Here is a 16308-nt window from a genome sequence, read left to right as displayed (position 1 = left end):
CCGAAGGAGCTCCTTTTCCTCACTAGTCTAGAAGGGAAGTGTAAATTGGCAGTGGCCCTGCTGGAGTGTCAGGAAGGAGCAAGCAAAAAGAGCACAAGAAGAGAGAAAAAGGGCAGGTGATAATTTTCTATAATGCTTGTGTTAGTTTTTCTTTAAAGACTATTTATTTGAGAGAGAGAGAGCACAAGCAGGGGGAGGGGCAAAGGGAGGGGGAGAAGCAGGCTTCCCGCTGAGCAGGGAGCCCGATGCGGGGCTCCATCCCAGGACCCTGGGATCATGACCTGAGCCGAAGGCAGATGCTCAACCAACTGAGCCACCCAGGCGCCCTGCTTGTGTTAGTTTTCTATTGCTGCCATAACAAATTACCACAAACTCAGCAGCTTAAAAAAACACTCTATTACCTCAAAGCCTTGATTCAGTGACTCTCAAGGGGAGCCACTCCCAGGGCTCTGAGGCCAGGCCATCCAGCCTCAGCAGCTCTCACGTGGCCGGCACTGTTATTCCCACAGGTGGGATGTTCTGAGATCATCCTAGACCTCTCTGTAGCCTCCTACTCTACATTTTCTGAGACCCATCCTCTCCTCACAATGACACCTCCAAGTCCCAAAGAAGGAAATTATTCTTATGCCCTGGGCCATCAGATGCTCTCACTCGAGAGAAACTTCTTCCTGGATGTTCCCCATCTGGGCTTAAAGTTGCCCTGTGACCCTGACCTAGCTCCTTCTGGTAAAAAAAGGTCCAAAGAAACCCAAAATTGGCCTCGCTCTGGCTTCCTCTTTCTATTCCTTATCAAATTATTACAGCAACAATGTATGGCTTATAATAGAGAAAAAAAACTGTACACATTTGTAGGCCCCTAAGAAAACCACGTTTATTTCTCCATGACCAACATCCAATCTACATCCATACGTGCACATACCTCTACATGGCTGGAGTAACAGCAAGTCTTCTATTTTATGCCTCTTTTATTGTTGTTGTTGCCTGCCATATTATAAGCATTTTCAACATGGTAACAAAACCTTCATAATTATGGCTCAGCATGACTGCATAAAACAAATTAGAAATGTCCTAGATGAACAATGGGGGGAGGTGATAACAATCACAGGAACTCATTTCCACAACTGAAGTAACGCATCACATTTCTCAACAGCAGCCCTTTCCATCTTAGTACGAGCCGGCTTCAGTCTTAACAGGGACAATTTCATTGTTCATTCTCAAGCAAGTCCTCATCCGGCTGCCCATTCTGAAACAAATCTTCAGCATCCGACAGGATTGTAACATAGGCACACATACAAACAGCAAAATCTACTACAATTCTGTGGTTGCCAAGGGGTGGAAAACTGTGTGCAGTCTATCACCAGGATGTCTTCGCTGACACAGAGTAGACAGTAAGAGCCGCCAAAAGCTTTTCCCACTGATTACACTTGATCCTAGTAAGAGTTTGCTTATGTACAAGGCAGACATTCCTTATTAAAGGATTCCACATACCAATTACTTACTGAATACATTCACAGGTTCTTTACTGTTTAAGCACTCTGATGCATCTCCAGGGAATTACCTTCTTGACATTCACAGATTTTATTCCAGTGTGCGCTATCACACTGGCTATTGGCTGCATCACTCCTGAAGCCTTTTCCACATTTATTACCATCCTGTTTGCCCCAGGAGTTCCTTATTGTTTAGATTTAATAGTATGGCTAAGGAATGCCTCACATTCATCAATTCACTGGATAGCTTAAAGAACTCTTTTCCGCTGATAGGGAAAAGTCACCCCTGAAGACATTCCTCCTTCACACAGCTTTTTGAGACCAAGTCAGGGGACAAATGTGGCCCACATTCATTATGTTTCCATGGGTTGCTCTCCAGAGTGTGTTCTCTGATGTCGGATGAGGGACGAGCTCCTTCTGAATGTTTTTCCACACTGAGGACACTGGCTGGGGCCCTCCCTGTTGTGGAGTCTCTGATGTACCGCCAGGTGAGAGTTCTGCTTGAACGACTTTCCACATTCAGGACACTGGTATGGGGTCTCCTTTGTGTGAATTCTCTGGTGCTTGGTCAGACAGGAGCTATCCCTGAAAGCTTTGCCACACTGATTACACTCATAGGGCTTCTCACCAGTATGAGTCCTCTGGTGCCGGATAAGGCCAGCAATGTTCCTAAAAAGTTTCTGACACTGGTTACAGCCATAGGGCTTCTCACCAGTATGAATCCTCTGGTGCCGGATGAGGTAAGCACTCTCAATGAAGGTTTTCCCACACTCTTTACATTCGTAGGGTTTCTCCCCAGAGTGGATTTTTTGATGTACGATGAGGTGAGAATTTCGGTTGAAGGATTTCCCGCACTCCACACATTCAAAGGGCTTCTCTCCAGTGTGAGTCCTCTCATGTTGGGTAAGGTATGAGCCATCCCGGAAAGCCTTTCCACATTTGCTACATTCATAGGGCTTCTCCCCGGTGTGGATTCTGAGATGCACAGTGAGATGGGAGATGTCGGTAAAAGGTTTCCCACACTCATTACACCTATATGGTTTTTCTCCTGTATGAGTTCTTTGATGCAAAATCAGAGATGAATTTCGGTTGAAGGTTTTCCCACACTCTAGACATTCGTAAGGTTTCTCACCAGTGTGAATTCTCTGGTGTTGTGTGAGAGCTGACCCATCACTGAAGGCTTTCCCACATTTACTGCATTTATAGGGCCTCTCTCCTGTATGGATTCTTTGATGCACAATCAGGTTGTAGTTCTTGGAAAACGATTTTCCACATTCGTTACAAGTATAAGGTTTCTCTCCAGTGTGAGTTCGGTGATGCAACACGAGAGAGGAGTTCCGTTTGAAGCATTTGCCACATTCAGTGCATTTATACAGTTTCTCTCCAAGGTGACCCTTCCTGTTTTCATTAAGAGATGAACTCAGGGTGAAGATGTCCCCAAAGTCCTTACCTTCATACACTTTCTTTCCTCTTTTTGCTATTTTTTGCTCACCAAGAGGGGTAAAATGGTTGAAAGATTTAACACTTTCCGTGTATTTATAGGGTTTCTCTCTCATTTGATCTCTTCCAAGTTGAAAAACTTCCACAGAATGGTTGAAGGCTTTTCCACATGAGTCACTGTCACCACTTCTCTTAGCGCCGTAATTTTTCTGACAACTGTGTAAAGCTGGGTCACAATCCAAACTTTTACTATCTGAGTCACATATATGAAAACCGTTTGCAGGTACTCTCTTAGATGGCAGAAGGTCTGAGCTTGCACTCAAATGCTCTTCAAGTCCAGAATATTCACAAATTGCTTCCTGAGCCCCTGGTTTCTCCTGAGTTAAACCTGATTGTCTCAAATGTCCCTCCCGGTTCTTACAGTCCCAATTATCACCTAGAATGGAAAGATGGGAGCCCTCTCTCGTAAATCCTTCCATTTCCACGTCACAGGATGGTTCTTCAGAAATATTCTCTCATTTTCAATCTCATGTTTCAAGCTGAAAAATAAACAATGAAAAAGACAGACTTAAGTACATAAAGCTATAACTGGAAGAGGAATAAAAATTTATGACAGGCCAGATGTGTGGATCCGTATTTTTACGTTTTTTTATTAATTTTTCCCCAGCTTATTTTTTTATTGGAATATATTTGACACACAATGTTACATTAGTTTCAAGTGTAAGACATAGTGATTTGACAAGTCTATATGTTATGCTAAACTCAGTGCAAGCATAGCCCCCATCTGTCACCATATAACACTACTACAATACCACTGAGTATACTCCCTGTAATGTACCTTTAATCCCCATGACTTATTCATGTCATAACTAGAAGCCTGTGCCTCAATCCCCTTCACCCATTTTACCCATCCCCCCACCCCTCCCCTCTGTCCACCATCAGTTTGATCTCTTTATTTATGGATCTGTTTCTACTTTCTGTTTGTTCATTTGTTTTTTAGATTCCCCAAAGTGAAATCATATGGTATTTGTCTTTCTCTGCTTGACTTATTTCACTTAGCATAACACCCTCTAGATACACCCATGTTGTCACAAACGGCAAAGCCTCATCCTTTTTTATGCCTGCGTAATATTCCATTGTAGATACACCACATCTTTATCCATTCATCTGTCGATGGGCACTTGGGTTGCTTCCATATCTTGGCTATTATAAATAATGTTGCAATGAACAGGAGGGCATACATCTTTTTCAATTAGCGTTTTGTTCCCTTTTTGGAGGTAAATACCCAGTAGTGGAACTACTACATCATGTGGCATTTTTATTTTTAAATTTTTTGAGGAAACTCCATACTGTTTTAGACAGTGGCTGAACCAATTTATATTTGTGGGTTTTTTGACTTTTTCAAATTAACATCTGTACAAGGGGAAGGTAAAGTGAGAGTCAAGGGATGGAGCCCAGAACACTACAGACAAATATCACCAAAAGAATGAAACTGAGATGTGGAGACCAGAAGCCAGGTGTCACTGCTCACAGAGTGGAACACCATCTTGGCTATTGTGTGCTAGTCCCTACCACCCACTGCCCATATCAACAATCAATACACATCTTCAAAGCCCCAACTTCATCATGTGCTTATGACAGTGCTGAACAAGCACTTTTCACCCCAGCTTTGTAGTCAGAGTTCTGTCTTCATGGATGGAGCAAAGCACAAACCTGATGACCCAGAAGTTCTGAAAGTCCTGGATCTGTCAATGACCACCCTGCAACGTTACTATGAGAGTTAGATCATGTCTGATGCTGCCTCTGACCTGGGGAATGGACAGCATTCTGTAAGTGGCTGCCAGTGTCTCCACCATTATTGATCTTCCTCTAACCACCCCCTACCCCTTTGACTTCATGATATCAAGACAACTGGTTCCTCATTTCTTTTAAGCAAAATGAAATTAGATCCTTATCTCAGAAAGAAATATTTAAAAAAAAAAACTCTAGATGGAGAAAAACCCCAACATAAAATCAAAGTTTAAATTATGTAGGACACCTTCATGATCAACAAACAAAAACCATACAGATAAGGATTAACAAATTTAATATCAACATTTTAAATTTCCAAACAAAAACACAGTAAGAACCAAAACACAGGTGGCAAATGAAGAAATAATATCATAAAATATAAAAGAGAAAAAGGAACAGTGCCCAAGATCTAGAAAGAATTCTTACAGAATAGCACAAAAAAAGGGGGGAAAGGGACACAAAAAGGCACTTCATAAAAAATACAAATATCCTGAAAACATGAGTATCTGCTCATTCTCACCATCATTCAGCAAATTACAAACTGAAACGTTAAGAAGACAAAATGTACACTTTTCATATGAGTAAAAATAAAACAAGGCATGAGGATACAAAACTTAGGCACCTCATGGAAGAAGAGTATTAGTGGGCATGTAAAGTGGTCAGTCCACTCAGTATAATATGGTAGCAGCACCAAAACATAAAATGGGCACATTCCACTATCCAGCAATTCCACCTGTAGGCATCTCAGACTCAGAAAACATGAGCCCAAGCATAAATGGGTATCAATCTATACCTAAGGAGACATTCTTAAAGACCAACAGAGAGAAGACAGAACACTGGTGAAGGAGTAAAAACTATCATGACGGATCACTTGATAGCAAAAATATCTACCTGAAAATAATGGAAGGTTTTTTTTTAAAGTGCTGTGGTGGGGGGCACCTGGGTGGCTCAGTCGTTAAGCGTCTGCCTTTGGCTTCAGGTCATGATCCCAGGGTCCTGGGATCGAGCCCCACACGAAAACATGTGTATGCAACAGACACACCTAAAGCAAAAGCAAAGAGAAGACAAAAGCAAAAGTTTGGAAGGGACAAAAGCTAACCAAAGATTTTATGGTTCTTTGCCAACCAATGATAAACTTGAAGTATAACAGGGCAACAGAACAATGGCAAAAATGTCTGTATTAACAGCATGCCTCAAAACAGAAAAATGTCAGCCAGGACTGTAAATCAGAATCAGCAAATTCAACTGTACTGGGAGCTTTTAATGAACCTCATTCAGAAATGAAAATTCAGAAAAACTGATAGAGAAGCAGGAGAGAATGTAATTAACTAGCCTGATCCAACAGTTGGATGAAGAGCCATAACAACAACTAAAGCCAAACAAAGCTTTCTGAGTGCACGTGGAACCTTTGCTAACACTGACAATAAACCAGGCCAAAGAACAAGTTCAACCAAGACCAGACCACAGTATGACACAGGCCACACAGCCTTTTTGTTTTTTTTAAGATTCTTATTTGAGAGTGAGCGAAAAAGAGAGAGAGAGCACAAGTGTGCGGGGGGAAGCAGAGGGAGAGGGAGAAGAAAACTCCCCTCTGAGCAGGGAGCCTGATGAGGGGTTCAATCCCATGACCCTGGGATTATGACCTGAGGTGAAGGCAGACGCTTAAACGACTGAGCCCCCCAGGCGCCCTAGACCATAGCCTCTTAACTAGAAATGTGGTCACGTTAAGAACCAGTAGCAGAAAGAAAACCAAATACAAGAAAAACATTAAGTAAAACAAACTTCTATTTATTGGGAAAAACAAAAACCTATTTCTCAGGAATTCAGAGTTCAAAGGGAAATCTCAACAGAAATTAGAAAAACACCTAGAATCAAACTGAAAAATGGAAATGGTATATCTCACAACATGTGGCAAATGAGGATGCAGCTAACACAGTTCCTCAGAAAATGTTGGCCTTTAATGCTTATGTTAAAAAAAAAAAAGAAGAAGAAGAAGACTGAAGGTTAATGAGTCACGGTTCAAGACTTAAGGGAAAGAAGTAAGGAGTAAGCCAAAAGGAAGTAGAAGGAAGGTGGTAATAAAGGTAACAGCAGAAATTAAAGAACAAAATAAAGAACATCCAAGAAGATAAAGAAAACCAAGTCTGTTATTTGAAAAGACTAATGAAAGACGTATTTTGACAAGAGTGAGTCCCCAAAAAGAGGAGGCACACATTAGTGGTATCAGTTATGAAAAGGGTATTTAACTAAGAAACAGAAGAAAGTTACCAAAATGGTAACACTGGATTTATCCTAAGAACGTAAGAATTGTAAAATATTAAAATGTCTATTGATGCAATTCGCCATTATTTTCAGATAAAAGTAAAAAATAGTCCCCTACACCCTGTCCCAATAAGTTAAGAAAGTAATTTGAGGAAATCTCACCCAGACTCATGACCAAACTGCTCTCAGATTCACGCAGTAGACCCTTTAGCCTGTATCAGTAAATTCAGAAAGTGCTTTAAGGAAAGCTCCAATTCTTGATGAAAATTCTTAACGATTAGGGACACAAGGAATCAAGGTAAACATCACACCTAATGTGAAAACATCAGATTTGTTCACTTTGAAGCCAAGACCAAGACCCAGAAGCCTGCTCCATCCACAGCATTCAACATAATATGGACGGGCTAGCTGGTCAGGAGGACCACATGCCAGGATTTCACTCCTGAACATTAGGAGTTCCTCACCTACACCTACAGGGCAGTTCCTAAGGCTGCCCTGCCACCATACTGCATGTTTCCCATACTGGGACTTCTGAGTACACTGGGGCCCGGATGGCCTGTGGTTATTCTGTGAAGACAAGATAGAGAGAGCACCTTCATACAGGTCTGTAGGGGAAGGATGCACGTGTGTACTTAAAAGAAATGAGTCAGACATATATACACCGTGATACCACTTGGGGAGATTTTTAGACACAAATATTCTGGAAGTAATGCCCTGGCAAGACACCTACCAAAGCTGTGATCATGACTGTCTTGGGACATGGAGAACGGGCCTTGAAAAGCAAAGAGAACACCTGTTCAATCTATAATAGCTATTTCCTTGATTGCAGTAAGAGTTAGATACCACTAAGAAAGTGAAATGACAACCCATCAAATGGGAGAAAATATTTACAAAGCATATGTCTATAAAGGACTCCTACACAGAAGATACAAAACACTCTTACAACTCAGTAACAGAACAACCCAAATTTTAAAAGTAGGCAATGGATGTGAACAGACATTTCTCCAAAGACATACAGATGGCCAATAAGCACATGAAAAGATGATCATCATCACTGTCATTAGGGAAATGCTAATCAAAACCACAGTGAGATACCACTTCATAACCATGAGTGTGGCCAATAAAAAAAAACAGACAAAAACAGGGCGCCTGCCTGGCTCAGTTAGTTGAGCAAATGACTCTTGGTTCTGGCTCAGGTCATGATCTCAGGGCTGTGGGATCAAACCCCATGTCTGGGTCCACACGGAGTCTGCTTGGGATTCTCTCCCTTACGTACATACATATATACATACATAAATAAGTAAATCTTAAAAAAAAAGTTACACATAGTTTTGTGACCCAGCAACTCTACTCCTAGATATCTACTCAAGAAAAATGCAAACATATGTCCACACATAAACTTGTACATGAATTACAAGATAATAGCAGCACTATTCATAATAAACAAAAAGTGGAAACTCAAATAAATGTCCATCAACTGAGGAATGGCTAAACAAAATGTAGAAATCCACACAATGGAATATTCTTCAGCCACAAGAAGGAATGAATTACTAATACATGGTACAACAATATAGATGAACCTTAAAAACATTATGCTCAATGAAAGAACTCTGACATAAGCGAATACATAGTATATGATCTCATTTATATGAAACGTCCAGAACAAGCAATTACATATAGACAGAACATCAATTAGTGGTTGCCAGGAGCTGGAAGAAAAGGGGAATGACTATTAATGGTTATGGGGTTTCTTGTTGGCCTAATAAAAACATTTTGGAATTACACAGTGGTGATGGTTGTAAAACTCTGTGAATATACTAAAAACCACTGAATTGTGCACTTTTTAAAAAAGATTTTATTTATTTATTTGACAGAGAGAGCAAGAGAACACAAGCAGGGGGAGCAGCAGGCAGAAGGAGAGGAAGAAGCAGGCTCCCTGCTCAATCGGGAGCCCGACAACGTGGGGCTCAATCCCAGGACCCTGGGATCATGACCTGAGCCAAAGGCAGACACTTAACTGACTGAGGCACCCCTGAGTTGTGGACTTTGGATGAATCTTATGATATTATGAATTATATCTCAATAAACCTGTAATAAGTAAATTTATGCCTTCAAGAATGATGCCAGTAATCCTAAGCACAGATACGTCCCCTATAAGGGGACAAGTCCCTTCCACCCCGAACCAGAGCTCTTGACCTTGGTAGTACTTCCACTGGGAGCATCTCGAAATCTGTGGAGGTGTTAGGTTGTCACAAAGACGCAGGCAGCAGGGAACACCAGCTAGCATCTGAAGGGCCCAGGCTGGGGATGTAGATTTGCTACCATGCTCAGGACCACCACACGATGCTTGACCACCCTACGGACCAACATCCCTGCAGGTATCAACCTGGGGTACCTTAGAATAGAACAATACTTCATGTGTTAACAAGACATTAAGGAAAAATCATTTAGGAGAAGCAAACTAAAAAGAAATCAGGATACTGTCCTGAATTTATGGACTCATTCCTTATTCTACATCTCCTTGACAAAAACTCGCCATTTCAACTATACCCTCTGACAATGAGGCCCTGAGGCCTACAGTGCAATTACTGGGGGGGAAAAAAACGATCTGGGGCACCTGGGTGGCTCAATCAATTAAGTGTCTGCTTTCGGCTAAGGTCATGATCCCAGAATCCTGGGATCGAGTCCCTCATCGGGCTCCCTGCTTGGCAGGGAGTCTGCTTCTCCCTCTACCCCTCCCCCTTGCTTGTGCTCTCTCATGCTCTCTCTCTAATAAATAAATAAAATCTTAGGGGCGCCTGGGTGGCTCAGTCATTAAGCATCTGCCTTCGGCTCAGGTCATGATCCCAAGGTCCTGGGATCGAGCCCCGCATCGGGCTCCCTGCTCGGCGGGAAGCCTGCTTCTCCCTCTCCCACTCCCCCTGCTTGTGTTCCCTCTCTCCTGCCTCTCTCTCTGTCAAATAAATAAATAAAATCTTTAAAAAATAAATAAATAAAAATAAATAAGTAAATAAAATCTTAAAAAAAAAAAAAGAACAAATGATCACCAGTATACAGGAGGACATTAGGACAGACTTTCGGTAAATAATATTAGGGAATTTAACATAGGAATCACACTGAATTTTGTTAATTAAGGTTGTTTTTAAAATATCTCAGATTGGGGCACCTGGCTGGCTCAGAAGAGCATTCAACTCTTGATTTTGGGGTTGTGAGTTCAAGCCCCACACTGGGTGTAGAGATTACATAAATAAGTAAAACTTAAAAAACAAATAAATATCTGATTATCGCCCTCCTACATACTTATGTACTACTACTTTTAGTAGTATAATACAAAATATATGTTGTAAAAAATTCACCTTGATGCCATTCATGTATTTTGGGGGTTCCCTATTTCTCCCCCACTCTTCTTCTGACCCTTTGCTCAGATATCCACCATATCACTTGTCTGAAGCCCCAATATTACGGATTTTCCCCAGCCTGTCCTTCTCTTCCCATGGTCACCAGGGAAGGTGGTCTCCAAAGCTTTTTTACACACTGAATGTTGCCCCAGCACAGGCTGAGACTTTAGGTCTGAAGAACTGTTTTCTGTAATAAACTGATGCTGTTCCAGGCGATATCACAAGGGGTGGCTGATCCCTTGCCTGTGACTAAGTCCCAGCTCATCCGAACAGCCTGAGTTGCCTTACTGCATAAGTACTTAGAACCTGCTTCCACCAAAGTACTGTCTTTCTCCCTTTTCTATTTAATACACCTGGTCTGGGTCCACTTCTCCAGCCCTCATTGTTCCAGCAGCATCCACATATACCTCACCCCATTCAGTTTCACTCAAGGCAGTATTTTCTTACTGTCCTGTTTGTCTTAACTCAAACCTTCAGCACGGGACTGCTTCCTATGTCTGCTAAGGTATTGTGCCCAAGCATTTAAATATAGAAATATACATTTTTATACAAATGCCTTTCCTTTTTTAAAAAAAGATTTTATTTATTTATTTGAGAAAGTGAGCGAGAGAGAACAAGCAAGCATGAGCTGGAGAGGAGCAGAGGGAGAGGGAGCAGCAGACTCCCCACTGAGCAGGAAGCCTGATGATGGGCTCAATCCTGGGACTCTGGGATCATGACCTGAGCCGAAGGCAGATCGTTAACTCACTGAGCTAACCAGGGCCCCTGCCTTTCCTTTTACTGATTCTTTATATGCACATAAGACTTTAGGATTTTTAAGTTACATGGATATTTAATATTATCTATAAAATTCCTTTTATAGATATTCCAGGATGGTAAAAGGCACACTGCAAACCACTGATCACAAAGAGTGAGCATTACACAAAAATTAACTCAAAACAGATCACAGGCCAGGGGCGCCTGGGTGGCTCAGGCGGCTGGGCAACTGCCTTCGGCTCAGGTCATGATCCCAGGGTCCTGGGATTGAGCCCCACGTCAGGCTCCCTGCTCAGCAGGAGCCAGCTTCTCCCTCTCCTCCCCACTTGTGCTCTCTCTCGCTATCTCTGTCACTATCTCTCTCTAATAAATAAAATCTTAAAATAAAAAATAGATCACAGGCCTAAACATGAAAGCTGAAATCATAAAATTCTTTTTTTTTTTTTTTTTTAGATTTTTATTTGACAGAGAAGCAAGTACAAGCAGGGGTAGTGGGGGAGGGAGAAGCAGGCTCCCCACTGAGCAGGGAGGCCAACATGGGACTAGATCCCAGGACCCTGGAATCATGACCTGAGCCGAAGGCAGACGTTTAACCAACTGAGCCATCCAGGTACCCCTGAAATCATAAAATTCTTAAAAGAAACACAGGCATAGATTTTCAGAAACGGGTACAACACAAAAGTACAAGTGACCAAAAAAAAGTAGGTAAAACTGACTAATCAAAATTAAAATATTTGCGCTTCAAAGAACTTCACTAAGAAAGTGAAAAAAGAAGAAAAAACCACACAACCCTTGGAGAGGTGCCTGGCTGGCTCAGTTGGAAGACGATGCAACTCTGAATCTCAGGATCATGAGTTTGAGCCCAACATGGGCTGTAGAGATTACTTAAATAAATAAAACTTAAAAAAACAAAAACAGAATAGGATAAAATATTTGCAAATTATATATCTGATAAGGCACAGGTACCCAGAATAAATGAATCTTTTTTCTCTTTAAAGATTTTATATATTTATTTGGCAGATAGAGCGAGAGCAGCAAGCGGGGGCGGGGGGGGAGAAGCAGGCTCCACGCTGAGCAAGGAGCCCGACTCGGGGCTCGATCGCAGGATGCAGGTGGCTCAGTTGGTTGAAGGTCTGCCTTCGGCTCAGACCCTGGGATCAAGCACCGTCAGGCTCCCTGCTCAGTGGGGAACCTGCTTTTCCTTCTCCCTCTTCCTCTCCCCTCCTCTTGCTCTCTCTCTCAAATAAATAAAATCTTAAAAAAAATAAAAGATCAGGGGCACCTGGGTGGGTCAGTCGGTTAAGCATCTGCCTTTGCTCAGGTCATGATCTCGGGGTCCTGGGACAGAGCCCCGGGCTCTCTGCTCAGTGTGGAGTCGGCTTCTCCCTCTCACTCTCCCTCTGTGTGTTCTCTCTCTCTCCTCTCTCTGTCATATAAATAAATGAAATCTTTAAAAAAAGTAAAAGATCAATAACCCACTTAATAAAGGGGCAAAGGATCTGAACTGATAGTTCTCCAAAGAAGATACATAAATGGCCAAATAGGCACAACGAAAAGATGCTCAACACCATTAACTATTAGGGAAATGCATATCAATACCACATTGAGATACCACTTCACATCCAGTAGGATGGCTATAATCAGTTCCACTCCTAGGTAGTTATCCAAGAGAAATGAAAACATACATCCACCAAAAATAAAAAGCATACATGAATATTTAGAGAAGCATTCTTCATAATATCCAAAAAGTGGAAGCAACTCAAATGTCCATCTACTGATGAACTGATAAACAAAATGAGGTATATCCATACAATGAAACATTTCTCATCATAAAAATGAGCTAGGTACTGATAGATGCTACGCTACTACACAGATGATCCTTGAAAACATTATGCTAAGTCAAGAAGCCCCCAAAAGGACTATCTATTGTATGGCCATTTATATGAAATGTCTACAATAGGCAAACGCATAGAGACAAAAAGTAGATTAATGATTCTCTAGGACTTGGAGGGATAAAAGAGATGAGGAGTGACTGCTAATGGGCATAGGCTTTGTTTTGGGGGATAATGAAAATATTTTAAAATTGATAGCAGCGATGGATGCACAACCTAACGAGTATACTAAAAAACAATGAATTGTATACCTTAAACGGTGACTTGTATAGTATGTGAAATATATCTCAGTAAAGCCATTTTTTTTATATATATAAGGAGGCAGGGCACCTGGGTGGCGCGACAGATTCTTGGTTTCGGCTGGGGTCATAATCTCAGAGTCGATGAGCCCTACCTCGGGCTCCATGCTCAGTGCAGGGAGTTGGCTTGAGATTCTCTCTCCTCTGCCCCTCCCCGACACGTATGTGCACTCGCACGCATGCACGCGCTCTCAAATAAATAAATAAATCTTTAAAAAAGGGGGTGGGGGGGCTTTGAGTCTGCTGGGGTCAGAACCACTAGTTCAAACTACCTAGAATGTATCTGATACCTTAAAACTTCACAAGAGAAATAAGTTTTATAGGGATGTGCCAAACTTGTGTAGAATTCGATTCCCAGGCACTCACCTCTCAAGGGCTTTATCCCCCAGTTCCAACAACCTGGCAGGGGGATCACTTGGGCTGGATGCCTGGAGGTTTGACATCAGCAGTGCCAGACCTCAGCTGTCCAACCCCCTCCACTTGGTTCCTGCCCTTTCTGGGGACCACCCATGATAATGTGTACTTTACTTGTTTAAGTGATGCATTCCTTAACAAAAATAGTTTCCCACCAACTTTAGCTCTATCCTAATAAAGTCACCCACCTGACTACCAACTGTGATAAAGTGTGACTCCATTTTGATGAATGACTGTGACCAGTTTTCAAGCCTCCCCCTTCTACTGCCCCACATGTAGGCAAGCTAACTAGAAAGCCTGGGTGCTTTCTCGTTGGTTTTAGCAGGACATTCACACCATGCAAGCCCCAATAAATGATAGGCCATCCTCATCCAGTTCCACTCTCTAATCACAATTAAAGTCCAGCCAGTCTCCTTTTCCTGCTCTCTCAAGCTATTTTTGGATCACCATGGGAAGTCTGCCCTACTCTCCCAGGAGTCTTACTAGGTGAGTAATAAACCTTTTACTCTCTTGGGAGGCGGGTATGTGTAAAAAATGTAAAAAGAGGGGCGTCTGGGTGGCTCAGTCGTTAAGGGTCTGACTTCAGCTGAAGTCATGATCCCAGAGTCCTGGGTTCGAGCCCCACATCAGGCTCCCTGCTCCGCGGGAAGCCTGCTTCTCCCTCTCCCACTCCCCCTGCTTGTGTTCCCTCTCTTGCTGTGTCTCTGTCTGTCAAATAAATAAATAAAATCTTTAAAAAATAAAAATGTAAAAAGAGAATGTATGTGCATGTGTTTGCGGCAGGGAGAAAAGGAAAGCTAATGTGACAAAGTGTTAGTGACTTGAGAATCTGGATTGTTTTACAAGTGTTCACTGAACTATTCCTCCCACTTTTCTGTGTGAGACTTTTTTTTAAAAGATTTTATTTATTTATTTGTCAGAGAGAGAGAAAGAACAAGCAGGGGGAGCAGCAAGCAGAGGGAGAAACAAGCTCCCCACTGAGCAGGGAGGCCAACACAGGGCTAGATCCCAGGACCCTGGGATCATGACCTGAGCCAAAGGCAGACGCTTAACTGAGCCACCCAGGCGTCCCCCCAATTTTTTTTTATTGGCAAAGAATAACAGACCTTTCTGGGGTGATGGTAATTTTGATAAAGCTTTGGGTTCTATTTGTCAAAACTCATCCAGTGGCACAATTAAGATCTACGCATTTCACCATTTCACTGTAAGTCAATTTTGCCTCAGAAACTTCAAAAAGGGGGCGCGTGGGTGGCTCAGTCGTTAAGCGTCTGCCTTCGGCTCGGGTCATGATCCCAGGGTCCTGGGATCGAGCCCCACATCGGGCTCCCTGCTCGGCGGGAAGCCTGCTTCTCCCTCTCCCACTCCCCCTGCTTGTGTTCCCTCTCTTGCTGTGTCTCTCTCTGTCAAATAAAATCTTAAAAAAAAAAAAAATTCAAAAAACAATAATAAGGTGTTTGAGGGGGGAGCTCTGTAAAATCCGCAACTTACTTTAAATGTTCCCCCCCAAAATTAATGAATGGTTGAAAAGATGGACAGAGGAAAATGTATGGGATCAAGCAAGCACAGCACATGTTAACGGGTCGGTATAATGCCGCAGAAGGACTTCAACTTCTCTATACGTGTGAAAACTTTTTCCATGACCTACTGGGGGAAGAGGTGAAAAAATGAACTACACCGAGGAATATGAAAATCAAACAGCCACTGAACAGGTGGAAAATCGCGGCCCTCGCTGGGAACAGCAGGAGCTGACTGTGCAGCGATTAGGCGGAGGGAACAAACGGGACCTGACACCTGCGGGGCGCCGTGGGAAATGGCACAGTCCACTGGCGCAACGCGGCCACTGCGGCCTGAGACCCGCCGACGGGGACCCACCCACCATCAAGCCCAAGAGCGGTCGACCCAAGGTTCGCCCCAGCGGCCGGGCGAGGACACCCGGCAGGCCGGGGCAAAACGATCCCTGTGAAAGGTCCGGCCGGACACGAGCGCGGAACCCGAGTGACGCGAAGGAGAGAGCTGAGGCGTCCTTACCCTCCGGGGCGTCCACATCCGCGGCAGAGGTTGCGTCCTTAGTCGCCGGGGCAGCCGTGCCCCGGGCCGACCCGCGCCCCTGCGAGCCGGGCGCGCCCACTCCCCTCGGGAAACCCGCCCGCGGTCGCGCCGCACACGCCACGCAGGACTCGGAGGACCTCTCCGCCTCAGCATACCCACCTACACACACACATCACCGTCCCGAGGGAAAGCGAGGCACCGAGAGGTCGAGGGGCGCGGTGGGACTCACCTCTGGCAGGCAAACGGCACAGCTCGAGGCGGCGGCCATGTTTGGGGCGGCTGCGCGTGCGCGCGCCGGGACCCGGATGTGTGCGTCCCAGGAGGCTCCGCGGCTCTGTGCGGCCGCGGACAGTGGAAGCGGGTGTTTCCGATCTCCAGCCGCTGGCGGGACCGTGCGGGGCCGTAGCCCTCCGCCTAGCCGGGCTTGGAGGGGCCTCCAGACCCGTCCCCGCCCGACCTGCGTCCACGCCTCTCAGCCCTAATCCCACCCGCGCTGGTCGGCGGAGGCAGTTCCCCGGTG

General features: G+C 43.8%; 1 protein-coding gene across 1 annotated transcript; it reads right to left on the bottom strand.

The window, feature by feature from the left end:
* Positions 1 to 331: 331 nt before the first annotated feature.
* ZNF329 (zinc finger protein 329) lies at positions 332 to 16104 on the bottom strand. Its single transcript, XM_032388615.1, has 2 exons — positions 16018 to 16104; positions 332 to 3466 (listed from the first exon to the last, which is right to left on the bottom strand). Exon 2 carries the CDS (start codon positions 3404 to 3406, stop codon positions 1841 to 1843), a length of 1566 nt encoding a protein of 521 aa, XP_032244506.1. The 5' UTR covers positions 3407 to 3466; positions 16018 to 16104; the 3' UTR covers positions 332 to 1840.
* Between the last annotated feature and the right edge of the window lie 204 nt (positions 16105 to 16308).

The sequence above is a fragment of the Phoca vitulina genome, unplaced genomic scaffold (assembly GCF_004348235.1).
Source record: "Phoca vitulina isolate PV1807 unplaced genomic scaffold, GSC_HSeal_1.0 scaffold52, whole genome shotgun sequence".
Classification (NCBI taxonomy): Eukaryota; Metazoa; Chordata; class Mammalia; order Carnivora; family Phocidae; genus Phoca; species Phoca vitulina.
The sequence above is the reverse complement of the archived record's forward strand: the minus strand, read 5'-3'. Positions and strand labels throughout refer to the sequence as shown.

What these genes read in the sequence shown, in the direction of transcription:
- ZNF329 (XM_032388615.1), bottom strand. Translation starts at nt 3,406, where the DNA reads ATGGAAGGATTTACGAGAGAGGGCTCCCATCTTTCCATTCTAGGTGAT.